Below are 14,416 nucleotides of genomic sequence, written 5' to 3'. Positions count from 1 at the left end.
AGACTGGAGTAATCTACTTACATGTGGGAAAGATTTCTCAAGGGTCTGAACATTCTTCTCTGGATGTTTGCAATTTCAATGCCCTCCAAGCTGCTGTAAACAATATTTTACTTTCAGTAAAAGGCTGTAGAAACTCAGTAGTAAAAGAACAAGCATTATGAGTATACAATTTTATTTCTATTATTATCAGAAACTAGGGATGAACTTTAATCTGTCACCTCTTTGAAACTTCATTACAAAGGCTGCATAAAAGCTGAAGTGGAACAAAATAAATAGCAGCTAATTCTAATAAACTTGCTGTCTTCCAAAATCATGAATAAAGGTGGGTTTTTTGGGTGCTGTCAGCAGCACAATCTCCCATTGTTGTTGCCTTTCCAAAGTACTGTTCTACTGATGTTCTTTAATCATATCTGGGAAAAGAATAACTTGTTCCAATAGTAATATTTTGCATGTCTCTTCTGTCTTGTATATTGGGGAGTGCTTCACTAGACAAACCGCTGCAGGAATAAAGTCTTCATTGTGTTAAGAGCAGCAGGAAACTGGGACACAACATGGCATGTAAGGGAGAACGCTTTCTTGTGACACATAGATGGGCTTTATTTATTTATTTATGTAAGTATATTGAAAATGACACTATTATATTACTTGCAATGCTAGATCATTAAAACACAAGTATGTAAGTTCTTATTTTAGAGCTCAAATTTCTTTGTTCTTTCAGTCCATGCCATCCACTGCTTAGATATGCAACCTGTCAGGGATCTTTGTTTCTCCTGGTGCAAAGCCATATTTGAATTCTCTCTTCAGTGCTTTGAGTGTAATATCCATGTGAGTTCTGAGCATATTTCATCAAAAGTGAGGAAAAATACCAGTTTTACTGATTAGTTACTGTGGGCTGGTGGGCAGTTTTGCCAGGAGATGAGAAAAGCTCCCAATATGTAAGTACATTAGTTTTATTTAAGCACTGCAGTGAATCTTGGGGTGTGCTTTCCCCAGCTATTCTTACTATTTCTAACTAAGAAAGAGGAAACTGGTATTCTGAGCAACTGATGTTGACCAGCAGGTCTAGGAAGGTGGTTCTCCCCTTCTACTCCACTCTCATGATCCCCCAATATAAGAAGGACATGGACCTGTTAGGGTGGGTCTTAGAGGAAAACCATGAAGATAATCAGAGGGGTGAAGCACCTTTCCTATGAAGACAGGTTTAGAGAGTTCAGGTTGTTCAACCTGGAGAAGAGAAAAGAAGGCTTCTAGAAGTTTGAGTATTTGAAGGTGGCCTACAGGATATCTGAGGAGGGTCTTTTTACAAAGTGATAAGAAGAGTAATAGCTTGAAACCGGGAAAAGCTAGATTTAGACTAGATGGCAGGAAGAAATTCTTCCCCTTGAGAGTGGTGAGGTACTGGAAAAGGTTGCCGAGAGATGTGGAAGCTCCAACCCCCAAAGTGCTCAAGGCCAGGCTGGATGGAGCCTTGAGCAACCTGGTCTAGTGGGAGGTGTCTCTGGCCACAACAGGGGACTTAGAACTAGATGATCTTTAAGGTTGCTTCCAACCCAATCCAACCAAATCCATTCTGTGATTCTACAAACCGCTGAGCTATACAGTTTCTTGTAGGTGTACCTCAACATCTAACAACTGTAACTTTAATCATGCAAGGTCATGCTCACTGAATTGCACGAGTTCTTTAGCGTTAAACAATGGATGAAGCACAGGCTGTAGCTTGATTGTTAGTGAGAGAATTATTCCTGTGTTCAGCTTCTTATTTTCATGAAACTTATAGAGATTTGACATTTGCAGATCATTAGCCATTTACCAAATATAGTTGAATTTGTCCACAGGATTCCAAATCACTGTGAGGAAACATATGAACAACTGGCTACAGTTCAGGGGTCAAATCATAAACTCCTATTTTGCTCCTATCCAAGGAAATGTCTTGTTTTGGTTCTCCACAGCCATGTTTAGTAGGGCCTGTTGAAATAGGACAAGGTGTAATGGTTTTAAATTGAAAGAAGAAAGAAATTTTTTACCATGAAGGTAGTGAAACACTGTAACAGGTTGCTCAGAGAGGCGATAACATTCAAGGCCATGTTGGATGGGACTCTTGCTTTGATTAAGGATGTCCGTACTCACTGCAGGGAGGTTGGACTAGATCTTTAACTGTACCTTCCAACTGAAAGCATTCTATGACTTTGACAAGGCCTAATGCTCTACTCGACCAATCTGGCTATTGCAGATGTGCAGTAGCCTGTGAAGATGTACTTAAATATATTGCAGGATAATTACAGATTTGCAAGAGTGTCACTGCACTATCACACAGTTTTAGGAAGAGTTTTGCTTGCAGAATTCAAGTTAGAGATGCTGTATTAGTTCACCCACAAAAACTCCCCCTAAATATTTCACTTCTCCATGACATGACAGCTGAATCCTACTTGGTTTATATTGTCCTTTTCCTGGTGTTAGCCACAGATGCCGTAAGAATGTAAATAAGTCCCCAGACCTGTACATATACTAAATTTCTTTTAAATTCCTGTCTTAACCTCTCTATAGTAAAGATACCTCTCCATGGTGTTAATAGCCCCAGCTTGTCCTTGCATGACTGTGATACCCTTAAGCCCAATGAACAAATTGTCCAAAGTCAGATGAAGGTTGCATTAACTTTTTCTGTAATAGCAGAAAATACAATGTCCTTTTCTAAACTGAAGTTATGATCTGTTTTTGTTGGAAAAATTTCTAATATGAAACTGATATTTGCAGGAAGGAAAATTTGCACATTGCTAGTAAGGCTCAAATTGCTGAAGATCATCAACATAACTATATTTCAAGGGCAGTTTCTTACAAAAACATATTCTGGGTCATGTTCTTCTGAAGGAGTTATGCATAATCACAAAGAAAATATAGATAAAATATAATATCTTGATACTTACAGGGATTTGAGTTTAATTAGAAAATCAAACTCATCTATTTGTATTTTCTTGATGGGGTTGTGAGAAAGGTTCCTGTAAATATAGCATGGGTATAAGTAGCTTTGTAGATCTTCCTTACAGATTGTTCTAAAGTCAAACTACATAACCCGTTTGCTTTTCCAGTCCTGTACCAAGGACTTGTACATTTGGCAGTTACAGCTGCAAATACTAACATTCATTTAGCGTTATTCAGCTTGTTAAGCCACTGGAAAGTGTAACTGGATGCTTCACTGGCCTCACACACACACAACTGCTTCCCCAGCCTAATGCTTAAAGGTTTTGGCTATAGAAATATTTAGTTATTAAATTTTGAAGACTTTTATTTCAAGTAAAAGAACCCATCAAAATTACACACATTTAGAAATAAATTACAATTGATTTTGCTAAAGGGTTGCTAAAGGGTGTGGTGTTTGGGGTTTTTTGTTTGTTTGGGGGGTTTTTTTGTTTGTTTTTTTGGTGTGTGTTCTTTTTTTTTTTAATCATTCCCATGAGTTCAAGACACAGAGGCAATGAAATGTAAAAATAGATGTTAACACTTGGTGCAAGTGTGTTTCTAGGTACATTTTGTTTTTCTCTTCTCCCTACAGCTTTTCCTTATATTTTCATATTGTAACTAAATGTGCAAACTCAATAAATGCAGCTATACACAGTTGCCCCATGGCTGTATGATGGATCCAAAGGATGCTGAAAAAGCACAGCCCTCCCCCTTATTCTATACACAGCCTCTTCTTCTCCAGAGAGGTCTTCAATTTTGTGACTAGTGCCACTTCCAGATTATGTGAGAAAGAATGGGACTTTCCAGCAGCAACATTTGAGAAATTGCCTCTATGTGCACCATGGGAAAAATGAGATTGTCTTTCTGTTTTTTTTGGAACTATTTCACAGGAAAAAAAGTAGTTGCAAGCAAGGTATCTATATGATACACTTACATGTTTATGATCTATTTTTAGGGCCAAATTCTGATGTCACACTAAATGTTCCTGTCAAGTTACCAATTTGTCATGATATAGCTAGTATAGCTCAATTTGTGTACACTGACAAGATCTAGAAAAAAGTAGGACGTGAACTTACTTTCTTTTCAAACATAAAAATACACAACTTCTACAAAACCTTTCCAGGCAAAATATTATATAGAATTACTTTTGGGATAAGTATTCTTAAAGCAGAGCTTAAATAATGCACACAAACAATGGTGCTTTTTCATTCCCAGCATTCATGACTGCAAGTATCATATCAAATGAGTAATATACAGTTGTACATAATAGGAATAATAATTAAGAATTCTTACAGTTGTGAAAGTTCCTTTAGATCCTTAAATATATATGGAGGAAGTGATTCAATCTTGTTGCTAGCCAAATCTCTGCAGAAAAGGTAGGACAAAGTAAGTTCTTTGTTGGCTCAGTAATTTTACATCAGTCTTACAATTTCAAGACACACAATTTTATTGGATATTGTTTATTATATAGATTATCAGAAACTCTGGCTGTGACAGAATGCCTGTTAAAACAAAGTAGGAAGCTAGATACAACAGATCTCTCTTTGTGTAGTAAGTTCAGGCATTCCAGTAGATATATATTATAATTTTATTCACATTTTAAAAAGACAGTAAAATACACTTTTGAGTTGTAGGAGCTTGGAAATAAATTAAACATATTGTTTTATGGTGGTAATTCACATGGACAAACTAGCACACTTTTCTGTTAGTTCTATCAAAATAAGCAATGCTAATGACAGTTTACAGAAGAACAAAGGTTTCAGTCTGACTGAAACTGGCCAGTTGGTCTAAAAGACACTGAAAGCACTCAGACCCGTAGACTGGGGGTGATATAAGATTAATCTATTTTATTTATATTATCAAAGTACCCAATGATTTTGTAAGCAAAAAAACCTGATATTATTGATACGGAATATGTATGTTATTGATTATTTCTTACCTGCAAAATATATAGAAAAAAAACTAAGGATAAGGGATATTTCCAGAGCAGGTCACAAGAAATAGAATTTATGATAAATAATATTCACAATATAAATTAGAAAATTTTGTGACTTGTTATACAAGTAAGAAAAGAAAACTACTCACAATTCGTCTAACATCTGAAGAGAAGAAAAACTGTTTTCATGTAAAGAACTGATCTTGTTTTGTCTCATCACTCTGAAAGAATAGAACAAATATGTTGCTGCTTCCAGACAGCTATTTGATTTTGGAGAAAAATGCTTATAAACTTTCAAAATTCTCTCTTTACATCTTCAAATGTTCACCCAATTGGTTAACAAAATATCTGGATCTGGAAGCTTACCATTTTACACATAACTTTTGTTTCATATGCACATGGTTGTATGCATATGCACATAGATCTATACTCATGGTATAAATCAGCTGAGGGCAGGAGGAAGATTAAGTGGGCTGGAAGGCTTGGGACCTAACCACAATTCAGACACAGGCACAGAGCTGTGCAACTTTTCCTTTACCTATATTTCATTTGCCACTGAGTTTGCTCCTTAAATAAGCAACCTGGATTTTAAAAACAAAGAGAAAGCCAAGAATATGGGTACCGCACAAGAGATAATATTGAAAGTGACAGGTACTGTGGAGCTTCCTGATCTATCAAAAAGTGGAATGGATTTTCTGAACATGATTACATCACCACTCACAAACTTAGCAGAAGATTCTAAAATTTATGAGACAGCCAACCCACCAGCCAATCAAATTCTTTAAAGGGAAGAAGCTATATATTTTGTATGTCTACTATTTTTTATTATGAGATTTTTTTCCCTCCTTTTCCAAGTAAAATCTTAGAATGGAAAATTCTAAATTTTAATATCAGTCAAAACCACCCCAGTGAAGTTTAGTTGCATATATCGATGCTAAACTTTGCTGTGAATGTGAACAGTGGTTATCCTGTATGGTGCTCATTTAAACCCAAGCACTTAAATGTAATATCCTTGACATCTAAATAACCATGATACTCGAGAAGCTTTTATATTAGCTGTAATTAATCGCTTGACTGCTCAGCACAAGCATATCTTACTCTGGCTAGCTAGTACATCCTATTACTTACAGTACAGTTAGAGTGTTGCAGGAGATGAAAGTGACATTCCTTACGTAATGGATATGGTTGCCTTCAAGGTCTCTAGGGTATAAAAACAAAACATCAATCACTGAAAATAAATTCAGGTAGTTGTTGTAAGGCAATTAAAGAAAAATACTACCAGAACTTCATGACTGCAGAGAAAGTGGGAAGCAGACATATAATATTTCTACACAATTAATTAATGACTTTATGTCATCAACCCTGCAGTGACCCAGCAGGCACTCTGTATGATCCAGCACCTTATAAAAAGACACATGAAAGTGCTATATAAAGGCAACAAAATAATATTTTTCTAGTGGAATAAGTTGACTTACAGCCAGCTGAGTCTTGGCATATATTGGCACAGAGGTTTATCAGGCAAACGGGCAAGAGAGTTATTCATCATCTCTCTGAAAAAGAGAGAAATAGTATAACTGTCTGTATTTGCCAAAAATGACATTATAGAAAAAGAAAATAATCACATCTCTTAATGTTTGTACTTTTGGAAAAAGGCAGTCAAAGCCTTATTTGTTTCTCATAGTACATGGTAGTATTATTTTCTTAAACTTCCATGTATTTTCCCTGTCGCATTCTGTAGAGAAGTATTTTTTCCTTAAATTTTTATCTGCCAGGTAAAGGAAAGATGATCACTGCTGTTTAAATAAAACATAGCAAGTCAATACAAATATACTGAGTAGTCAGTCATAACATGTATTTTCTGTGGGTGAGAGAGGAACGCTGATATTGGAGGGAGCTTTCCCTTCGGGCTGCAGAAGGTCCCTTGTCACTGGGGCTGGAAAGGGCAGTGGTAGGTTATGGACAGGGACTCAAAGTCAGCCAGGCTGCTGCTGGGGACTAGGAGCTAGGTGGTCCCTGCCTACTGCATGCTGGCTCTGAAGGTCAACTGGCACCCATTGCTGCAGCTGCCACCTGCCCCCTCAGTAACATTGTCTTTTTACCATTTTTCCCACTGATCTCCCTCTATTTTTCCAGAGACTATGTGTCTGCTAAGTATCAAAGAAAGATAAGAAAAAGCTGCATGTGAATGGACAGCACACCATGGTGAGCAAGCACAGCTGTTACAAAAAGAGGTTTATCTCTATCTGCCCTATCTGTTCTTTTGGTTCTTATTCCATACTTACAGGAGAATAAGTGATTTGAGTCCATAAAATGTTAATGGAGAGATCCGATTTATTCTATTATTTTCAATTATCCTATAAATTACAGCAAAGAATGAATCAGAGTGATGATTAACCATAGTCCTAAATTGAACAGATGATAAAAAGTAACATATTTTGAAGTGCATTTCAAAGTGTTCAAACTACTTTAAAAATTAGTGCACTACTCTTTAGCAGATCAGAGAAGTCACTGAATCATTTTGCCCTAAGGATTTAATTTTAAAAAAATTAGTCTTAGAGAAAGTAATTACTTCCAATTTAGAAAAACAAAAGAAAGAAAAAAGTGTTTTCCCATGAGTTTTAAAAAGGAATTTTGAATGGATTATCTGTGAAACAAAGCTGCACTACTTAACAGTGTTCCATGGCAATCTAACAGTTCCAAACACAAAGAAAAAATTTAGTCATTATGTCCTTATTTCTGATAACTTTACCAAGCCAAAATAGTATTTAATTTTCATCTGAAAGGCAGTAATAAACCAGTTCTTTCAGACTATGGCAGTCATTTTGGCTGGGACATGTCACAAACTATTTACAGGGAAAGATCTGCCTCAAAAAATTATCTTTTTGTTTTATAGTACTTGAGTTATTTCATGTATGCATTTGTAACAAGCAATTACTAATAAACGTTACTTATTTTTGTAAAGGTCATCAGTCATTGGAGCCATTAAGGCCCAAGAACTAATTTCTGCTGTCACCAAAATCAGCTGGACTTTCACCTTACAGTGCGGCAGTATAACGTATTGCTGTGCACAAAAATGGAATCAGTCCAAATATTTATTTTTCATGCTTTAATTATCCCTTGATAAAATAATCATACAAATGAAAAACCAACATACAGCCACTCAAGTCTGTGGAGATCTTCAAAGACCCCAGGCTTCAAACTGGTTATCCTGTTGTTACTCAAGTATCTAAAACAAGACCAAGAAACCATAAATTAGTGGAATGATTAATTAGCATCAGATGAATGAAAATGAATTTTAAGATTTTTTTTTCCTTGATAACATATCAAAATACTGCTAGAAATTTTCATAATTATGCTTCTTGATTATGTTAATTTTCAAAACCTTCTTTGAGAGCAGGATAGGACTCTCTCTAGGGAGGACTTTCAAAACAATTAAGTTGAAAATTTTATCTTATCTATAAGAAAACACAGCAAGCTAAATATTTTCACTGTGTCATGTTTTAGGCCTTTCCCAGTTTCCTTTTGGGGAGCAATTTGTTCCATGAATGTTCCCAGGATTTCATTCAGTGTTTGCTAAGGATGTTAGTCAGAAAGGTAGATACCATAATCATGGAAAAAAAAAGGCTGAGAAATGAAGGGGGAGGGATACTATAAATGGTCTGAGAAGGCAATAACAGCAGCTGCAATAACAGATATCAACCATACTCATTTGATGGAAAAATAAGAGGTACAACACTTAAAAGTTTTCCTTTTAAAAGCATTACAGAAACAGAAAAATGTACCAAACAATGCAATTTATGTGTCATCTCTTTCACTGAGCATTTTCGTTAAAAGTTAGAAGAACCTTTCAAAAAGCTGCTGTAAAATAAAGAAAAAAGTGTTATTTTCATTACTGATACTGACCATTTTTGTTTGCCTCTGTAAATCAGCATAAAATGTTAAAGAATTTTCATCAATCAGAAGTTCTTGATTCTGTTTTACTCTTTCTTCACTCTCTCTGACTTTCTGTGGGGTAACTACCATACCTTTTTCCATAATGTAGGGAATAGGAGTGAACTATAGAGCCTAAATGAATGTTTAAAGTGTTGTACTATCACATAAACTTGTACAGGTAGCTCTTAATTTATATTTGCTTTTGCAATTCAGTCACTGGATTAAAGATTTGGATCATTTTGTAACTTTCTAACACTTAATTAAGTAAAAAAGAGAAGTCCACAGGCACTTTCAGAGATCTTCCCACTGCTTTTTGGTTCAGTATTTGTAAAGCAATACTTACAGTTTTGTCAATTTATATAAACCTTTGAAAGCACGTTCAGATACTGCTCTGATTTTATTATTTTGAAGATACCTAAGAAGATTCAAACACAACAATTAATTCTCTAAGCACGGAAAATCAAAGTAATAACCAGTTAAATTCTATCAACTAACCTGAATGTATGTGTGATACTTGAAAAGAAGCTGTCAGACTTGTTGCACCTTACATTTGACAATAACCATTTCACAGCTATAGCTCCAAAGCAGAATTTTGCATGGCAAATGTTGAATTAAAGTGTAGATTTGAATTTTCTGTTTATAACAAAGAATTTTTTTAAATGCTGCATTTTAAAGATAATGCAATAAAAATGTAAAGTTTTGGCTTATTAAACTTCGGTAAACTAAGGAATAATAATTTCTCCTTCTGTCTTTCTTCATCTGCTTTGATAAAATGAGTTAAAAAATATTATCAACTGCAAACATTAAATCACTTTCAAATAATTTCAATGAACTACAGTGTTACTTTCTAAATAATGGTTAGATATAAATAATTTTAATTAAATTACAGTTAATAAACCATCCAGATGAGTTCCTATTAAAAAAAGGTAAGAAATTTGATGCTGGCTTTTACAAAACGGCTATGTGTCAAAACTGCTCAAGAGATTTCTGAACATCCCTGCCCATCTCTAAGGTTCCTTCCAACTTCAGGCATTTATAATTCTATGACTCTATGAAACGTACCATTATCGATCACAAAGTCATAAAGCCGGTATTGGAAGCAAAGATTTTGTACAGAGAGATGCGGCTGTATTTCTTTCCGTGAAAACGTCTTCCAAATTTAACGTCACAGCGGCACTTAACCTTGTGAGCACAAGATGGTGCTGCAGTACAGCACAGCTTCCGTAAAAGTTGCCCTCAGGCAGTTTTCTAGGAGTAAGTGTCTTGAACTGGTGACATAGGAGGTCTGCTTCGTACTTCTGCATTTAATTCTTTGTTACACTAATTCCATACAAAGCAGAGTTGTTAAAGGCTATGATTTTTGACCAACATATATATTACATGTCCTAAAACAACATATCATTGCACTGACATAGGAATTTGGCTGGTTGGGACATTATCATATTTGTAGGAGACAAGGCTAAGAGAAAAACCCAAGTGTCATGTGAGTGAACTTTCATTGACAATGGGAAGTCTAAGATTCCAATCTTTTGTTTGAGAACAAATGAATTGTTTTACTTTAATTTATTTTAGCTTATTAGTGCTCATTATAAATGTATCTTCCTTCAGACAGAATGAACATTTAGCAATTTTCTGGTATAAAATAGTATGTGTGTGTGTGTGTGTATATATATGTATATGTGTGTATATATATATATAACCTATTTATATACCTATAAACCTATATATATAACATATATATATATATATAAAATGCACAGAAATCATGGGTTTGCAAAAAGAGAAATGTTGAATCAAGCTATTTGAACCAAATAGGTTAAATAATTACATGAGGTACTTATGAGGCAAAGCAGAATTTTGAGTATCATCTGAGACTTGTCATTTAGATGCTAAGCCCTACATGTGTGTCTATGTGAGAAGATGAATATTTAAGGCACTAAATATAAGTTGAAGCACTCCCTTACAGATTTTTAAGGTCTTGGTATTTCTTGAAAACGTCAGCAGAAAGTTTCCTTAACAGATTCCTCTGAAGAGACCTGTAGGAATGAATACACACAGTAAAACTACTCTCCCAGCTTTCTACAGTGCTGACACTTCTATTATTTATCAAGAGTGGTTTTTATACTGCTAAATAACAAAAGCACCATGAAACCGTCTGAATATGGTACCTCTCCTTGTCTGAATATTTAGATCTACTTTAAGCAGTAAGCCAAATACTTTATAATCAAAACCCCCCAATGTTCTTCTATGTCCCCCCAGCAAATGATAAAATACTAATTAAGAGTTAAAAAGATTTGGATGTGAACTATATCACAGATCTATTTCAACCCTCCAATGTCTATACAGCTTATTTCCCAGGGTACATATTCCCATTTCCACTGGGCACCAATTCAAGTGTCCCATCAGGAATAAAAATCAGGGCACAGTTGGATTAGAAGAGTGTGGCCCAAAAGCCAGATGAACTGACTTCCTGCTATTTCTAAAAGCCTTTTCTGACTCTGAGCCAGCAGCCAATTTAAGTATATATTTGACATTGTGCATTAATGTTCATTATGAAGAGGTGTAGTATTTGAATACAGACCCAACAAGGACAACCTAAGCCACATGTGTCACAAACTGCTATGGAACAAAGATCCATAACCCTGCTCCACAGGAAAGATCCTCAGGCAGGGATGTGTAATGCTACTCTCTGCTCACCATGCAGCCTCTCAAACAGTGCTGTGCAAATTAAAAGCAATAGAAACCTGATCTCTTCAAAAAGTCTAGCTTACAAAAACCTATTTGTATGGTGACCCAGACCAGATTAAATAATTTAAAATAACAGCATATTCAGAGATATTACACAAGAATTAAAAAGATGTGGTTAAGAAGGTAGTTCAATTGAATTCAAGATTATTTACCTCATTAGGGGGAATAGAGATTAGGGATATTGTCAGTATAATAGAATAATAAAAAGTTCCTAAAGGACTTAAAAGGCAATATTTCTTCTGAAGTCATCTTTAGATTTCCTGAACCTGTTGCTTGCGCAAGCCACTCTTACACACATTAGATGATCACACAGATTCTTTTAGCTCATTTTCTCTCCTTTAATGCTGGGAAAAGTCGTACTTAAAACATTGAAGAACTTGCTAACAGAGAGACACTGCACCAGCAGAGCCAAGCAGTCATAGGCTGTAGCTGTGTAAAGGTTGTAAGACGATAGTCAAACCTAAACAGAGCGAGAGACCACTTTTCTGCCCTACTTACATTGTGGTTATGTTTGAAGAGGCTGATGGGACAGCATGCAGCTTGGCAGCATCGCAGAAGATCTCCAGCCTTTGGCAGGTACACTCTGGTGGCACAGCACCAGCCACTGCAAGAGAACAAGAACATGGTTGAGGCAAAAGGTGAGATGGATAGTGTGATGGGATGTAGAGAAAAGAAGAAAGAACAGTGAGCACAAAGACAAACATAATTTATAACACAACCTAATAAGGCAATAATTTTTGTGTAATTGATTTAGACCTCTGAAGGCCCTAACAATAAATATAAAGGAACGCAGAAACTTATGTTACCTCCTGACATCTTTGAAAAAGCTTGTAAAAGCTGTTGACATTTAGGTTTGAATTACAGGAATTTGGCACAGATTATCTGTGGCTCTTTTTTAGATTTCATCCAGGTGAAAACAGGAGGAAAATGGCTTCAGAAGTCTTTGCTCCCTGTGGAAGAATGCTACCTTCCTTTTACTCTGAAAGATGTATATTTCATAGTCTTTGAAACATTATATATATATATTTTTTTTCAGACAAAGATTTATATTGCCCTCCTAACTGGCATATATTTGTTGCTTCTCTTACAGAAAATTAATCACTCTTAATGGAACTGAAATTTACTTCAGTGCATTGGATCATCTGAGACATTAATTTTGTTTGACTAGAAATACAGTGCTTATTTCTCATAAGAATTTTGTTGTGCATTTCTTTCAGGGAATCATCCACAATAACCACATAAACTGTATCTATAATTACTCACAACACTCAGGTGTCTTTGTCCTAAACACATACAGAGATTTCAGTGCATTGTATTTGTCCTTTGTATAATGTTTGTCAAATTGCAGAGACCATCCATTGTTGTCTTCTAATAAAAAAACACAAATAGGAGCCACATGAGAACAGAAATAGAAGGTAGAAACACATTCAATAAATTTAATTGCATCAAATTTTATCTAAGTAATATGCTTTTACCAGAATATTTCATGGACCATTAGATAACCTAATCTTTATACAATAGCTAATCACACAGATGTAAGAGAGATTATGAGCTGCATAGTAGGAAAAGCTTATTATACCTTCCACAACAGCATTTTCTCTGACAGTTGCACTGAGAAAGGGTGAACTTCCATTCCACTTCATAAGTTTTTGTTTATACAGGAGTCTGAAAACAAGAGCCAGCTGTATTTTCCCTGTGTTTTAAAACATGTTGGCTTGTCACTTTGTCCAGGAAAGCTGTGATTACCACAGCTCTGACTACTTCTTTCAGAGGGCTGTCTCACACTATCACAGCCCATAATTTATTCCCTGAAAACATAGATGAAGGCCAAATGAGCTCTGCTTTTAAAGAAAATGTGTGATGTAGAGTAACATATTCAAGTCAGTATATTTAAGTTTAGCTTAATATGCATCATCTTAAACAAAATATCATTCCATCTTACTAGTTTGATCACTGTGCATGAATGCACAGGATGGTTTGCAGCCATGAAGCTGAAAAATGAAGGGTAGACCTTTCAGTTCCTTCTCACCAATGGGAGTTTCCAGATAGAGTGGTGCTGGAAATAATTAGAGACATGTTTCTGGGGAGTATACCTGTAGTGTATCTGTAAATTAACTGATCAAGTGATCACTTTGAAAAGAGGGCAGGAATATACATCACCACCAAAAAAACCAACAAACAACCCCCCCCCCAAAAACCTCCAACAAACCAAAACAACTAATCAACCAACAAACAACCAATCAAAGACCAACACCAAAACCATGAACATGTTTTTAAAAGCTGTGATCTGATTTTAGTTCTGTTGAATCTGACCTCTCTTCAGCTTTGACAGCATCCACACCATTTCAGTTTAGAGCTTTTCATTTATGGAATATACGCCAACAGAAATGCTCCTTAGGATGGCATTCACTAGATAATGGAAAGCTTTACTTTATAAGGATACCTACTGTCAAACAACGTATATATGAGAACTCTGAGGATGGTTTTGTCTTGCTCGTCATTACAGTCATAGTTTCACTTTTCTGATGTGCTAGCAACACTTTCTCCCTGCAATTTCATATGGTAATTGTCCAGTTATTCTTAAATACAACTCCTCATGCACAGTTCTCTATAACAATTTATATTCAAATAAGCATTAGTACTATATCTATTTGCTACAAAATAGGGAGGCAGAAATAAAATATATTTACTACTTTGCAATTTTTCCCATTCTGAAATGGTGTCTCATTTTCATGTCACATTGCAACTAATTTTTTTTCTCAGCTAGGAAGGGAAACGAACTTGAAGCATCTCCTGAAGCCTGCCTATGGAGTGTCAGCAGATGGAGACTCTCTGCTGTCTAAG

At 35.5% G+C, this 14,416-nt stretch overlaps 1 protein-coding gene across 1 annotated transcript in view; it reads right to left on the bottom strand.

The window, feature by feature from the left end:
• The window catches only part of RXFP1 (relaxin family peptide receptor 1), a 45,754-nt gene that overhangs the window by 4,389 nt on the left and 26,949 nt on the right, over nt 1-14,416 (bottom strand). Inside the window, exons 3-14 of the mRNA XM_054165675.1 lie at nt 12,836-12,940; nt 12,071-12,176; nt 10,789-10,860; nt 9,168-9,239; nt 8,046-8,117; nt 7,174-7,245; nt 6,367-6,441; nt 6,020-6,091; nt 5,041-5,112; nt 4,249-4,320; nt 2,922-2,993; nt 22-93 (exon numbers count right to left, since the gene is read on the bottom strand). Of these exons, the coding sequence (XP_054021650.1) occupies nt 22-93; nt 2,922-2,993; nt 4,249-4,320; nt 5,041-5,112; nt 6,020-6,091; nt 6,367-6,441; nt 7,174-7,245; nt 8,046-8,117; nt 9,168-9,239; nt 10,789-10,860; nt 12,071-12,176; nt 12,836-12,940 (934 nt within the window). The remainder of the gene's footprint in view (nt 1-21; nt 94-2,921; nt 2,994-4,248; nt 4,321-5,040; nt 5,113-6,019; nt 6,092-6,366; nt 6,442-7,173; nt 7,246-8,045; nt 8,118-9,167; nt 9,240-10,788; nt 10,861-12,070; nt 12,177-12,835; nt 12,941-14,416) is intronic.

The sequence above is a fragment of the Dryobates pubescens genome, chromosome 1 (assembly GCF_014839835.1).
Source record: "Dryobates pubescens isolate bDryPub1 chromosome 1, bDryPub1.pri, whole genome shotgun sequence".
Lineage (NCBI taxonomy): Eukaryota > Metazoa > Chordata > Aves > Piciformes > Picidae > Dryobates > Dryobates pubescens.
The sequence above is the reverse complement of the archived record's forward strand: the minus strand, read 5'-3'. Positions and strand labels throughout refer to the sequence as shown.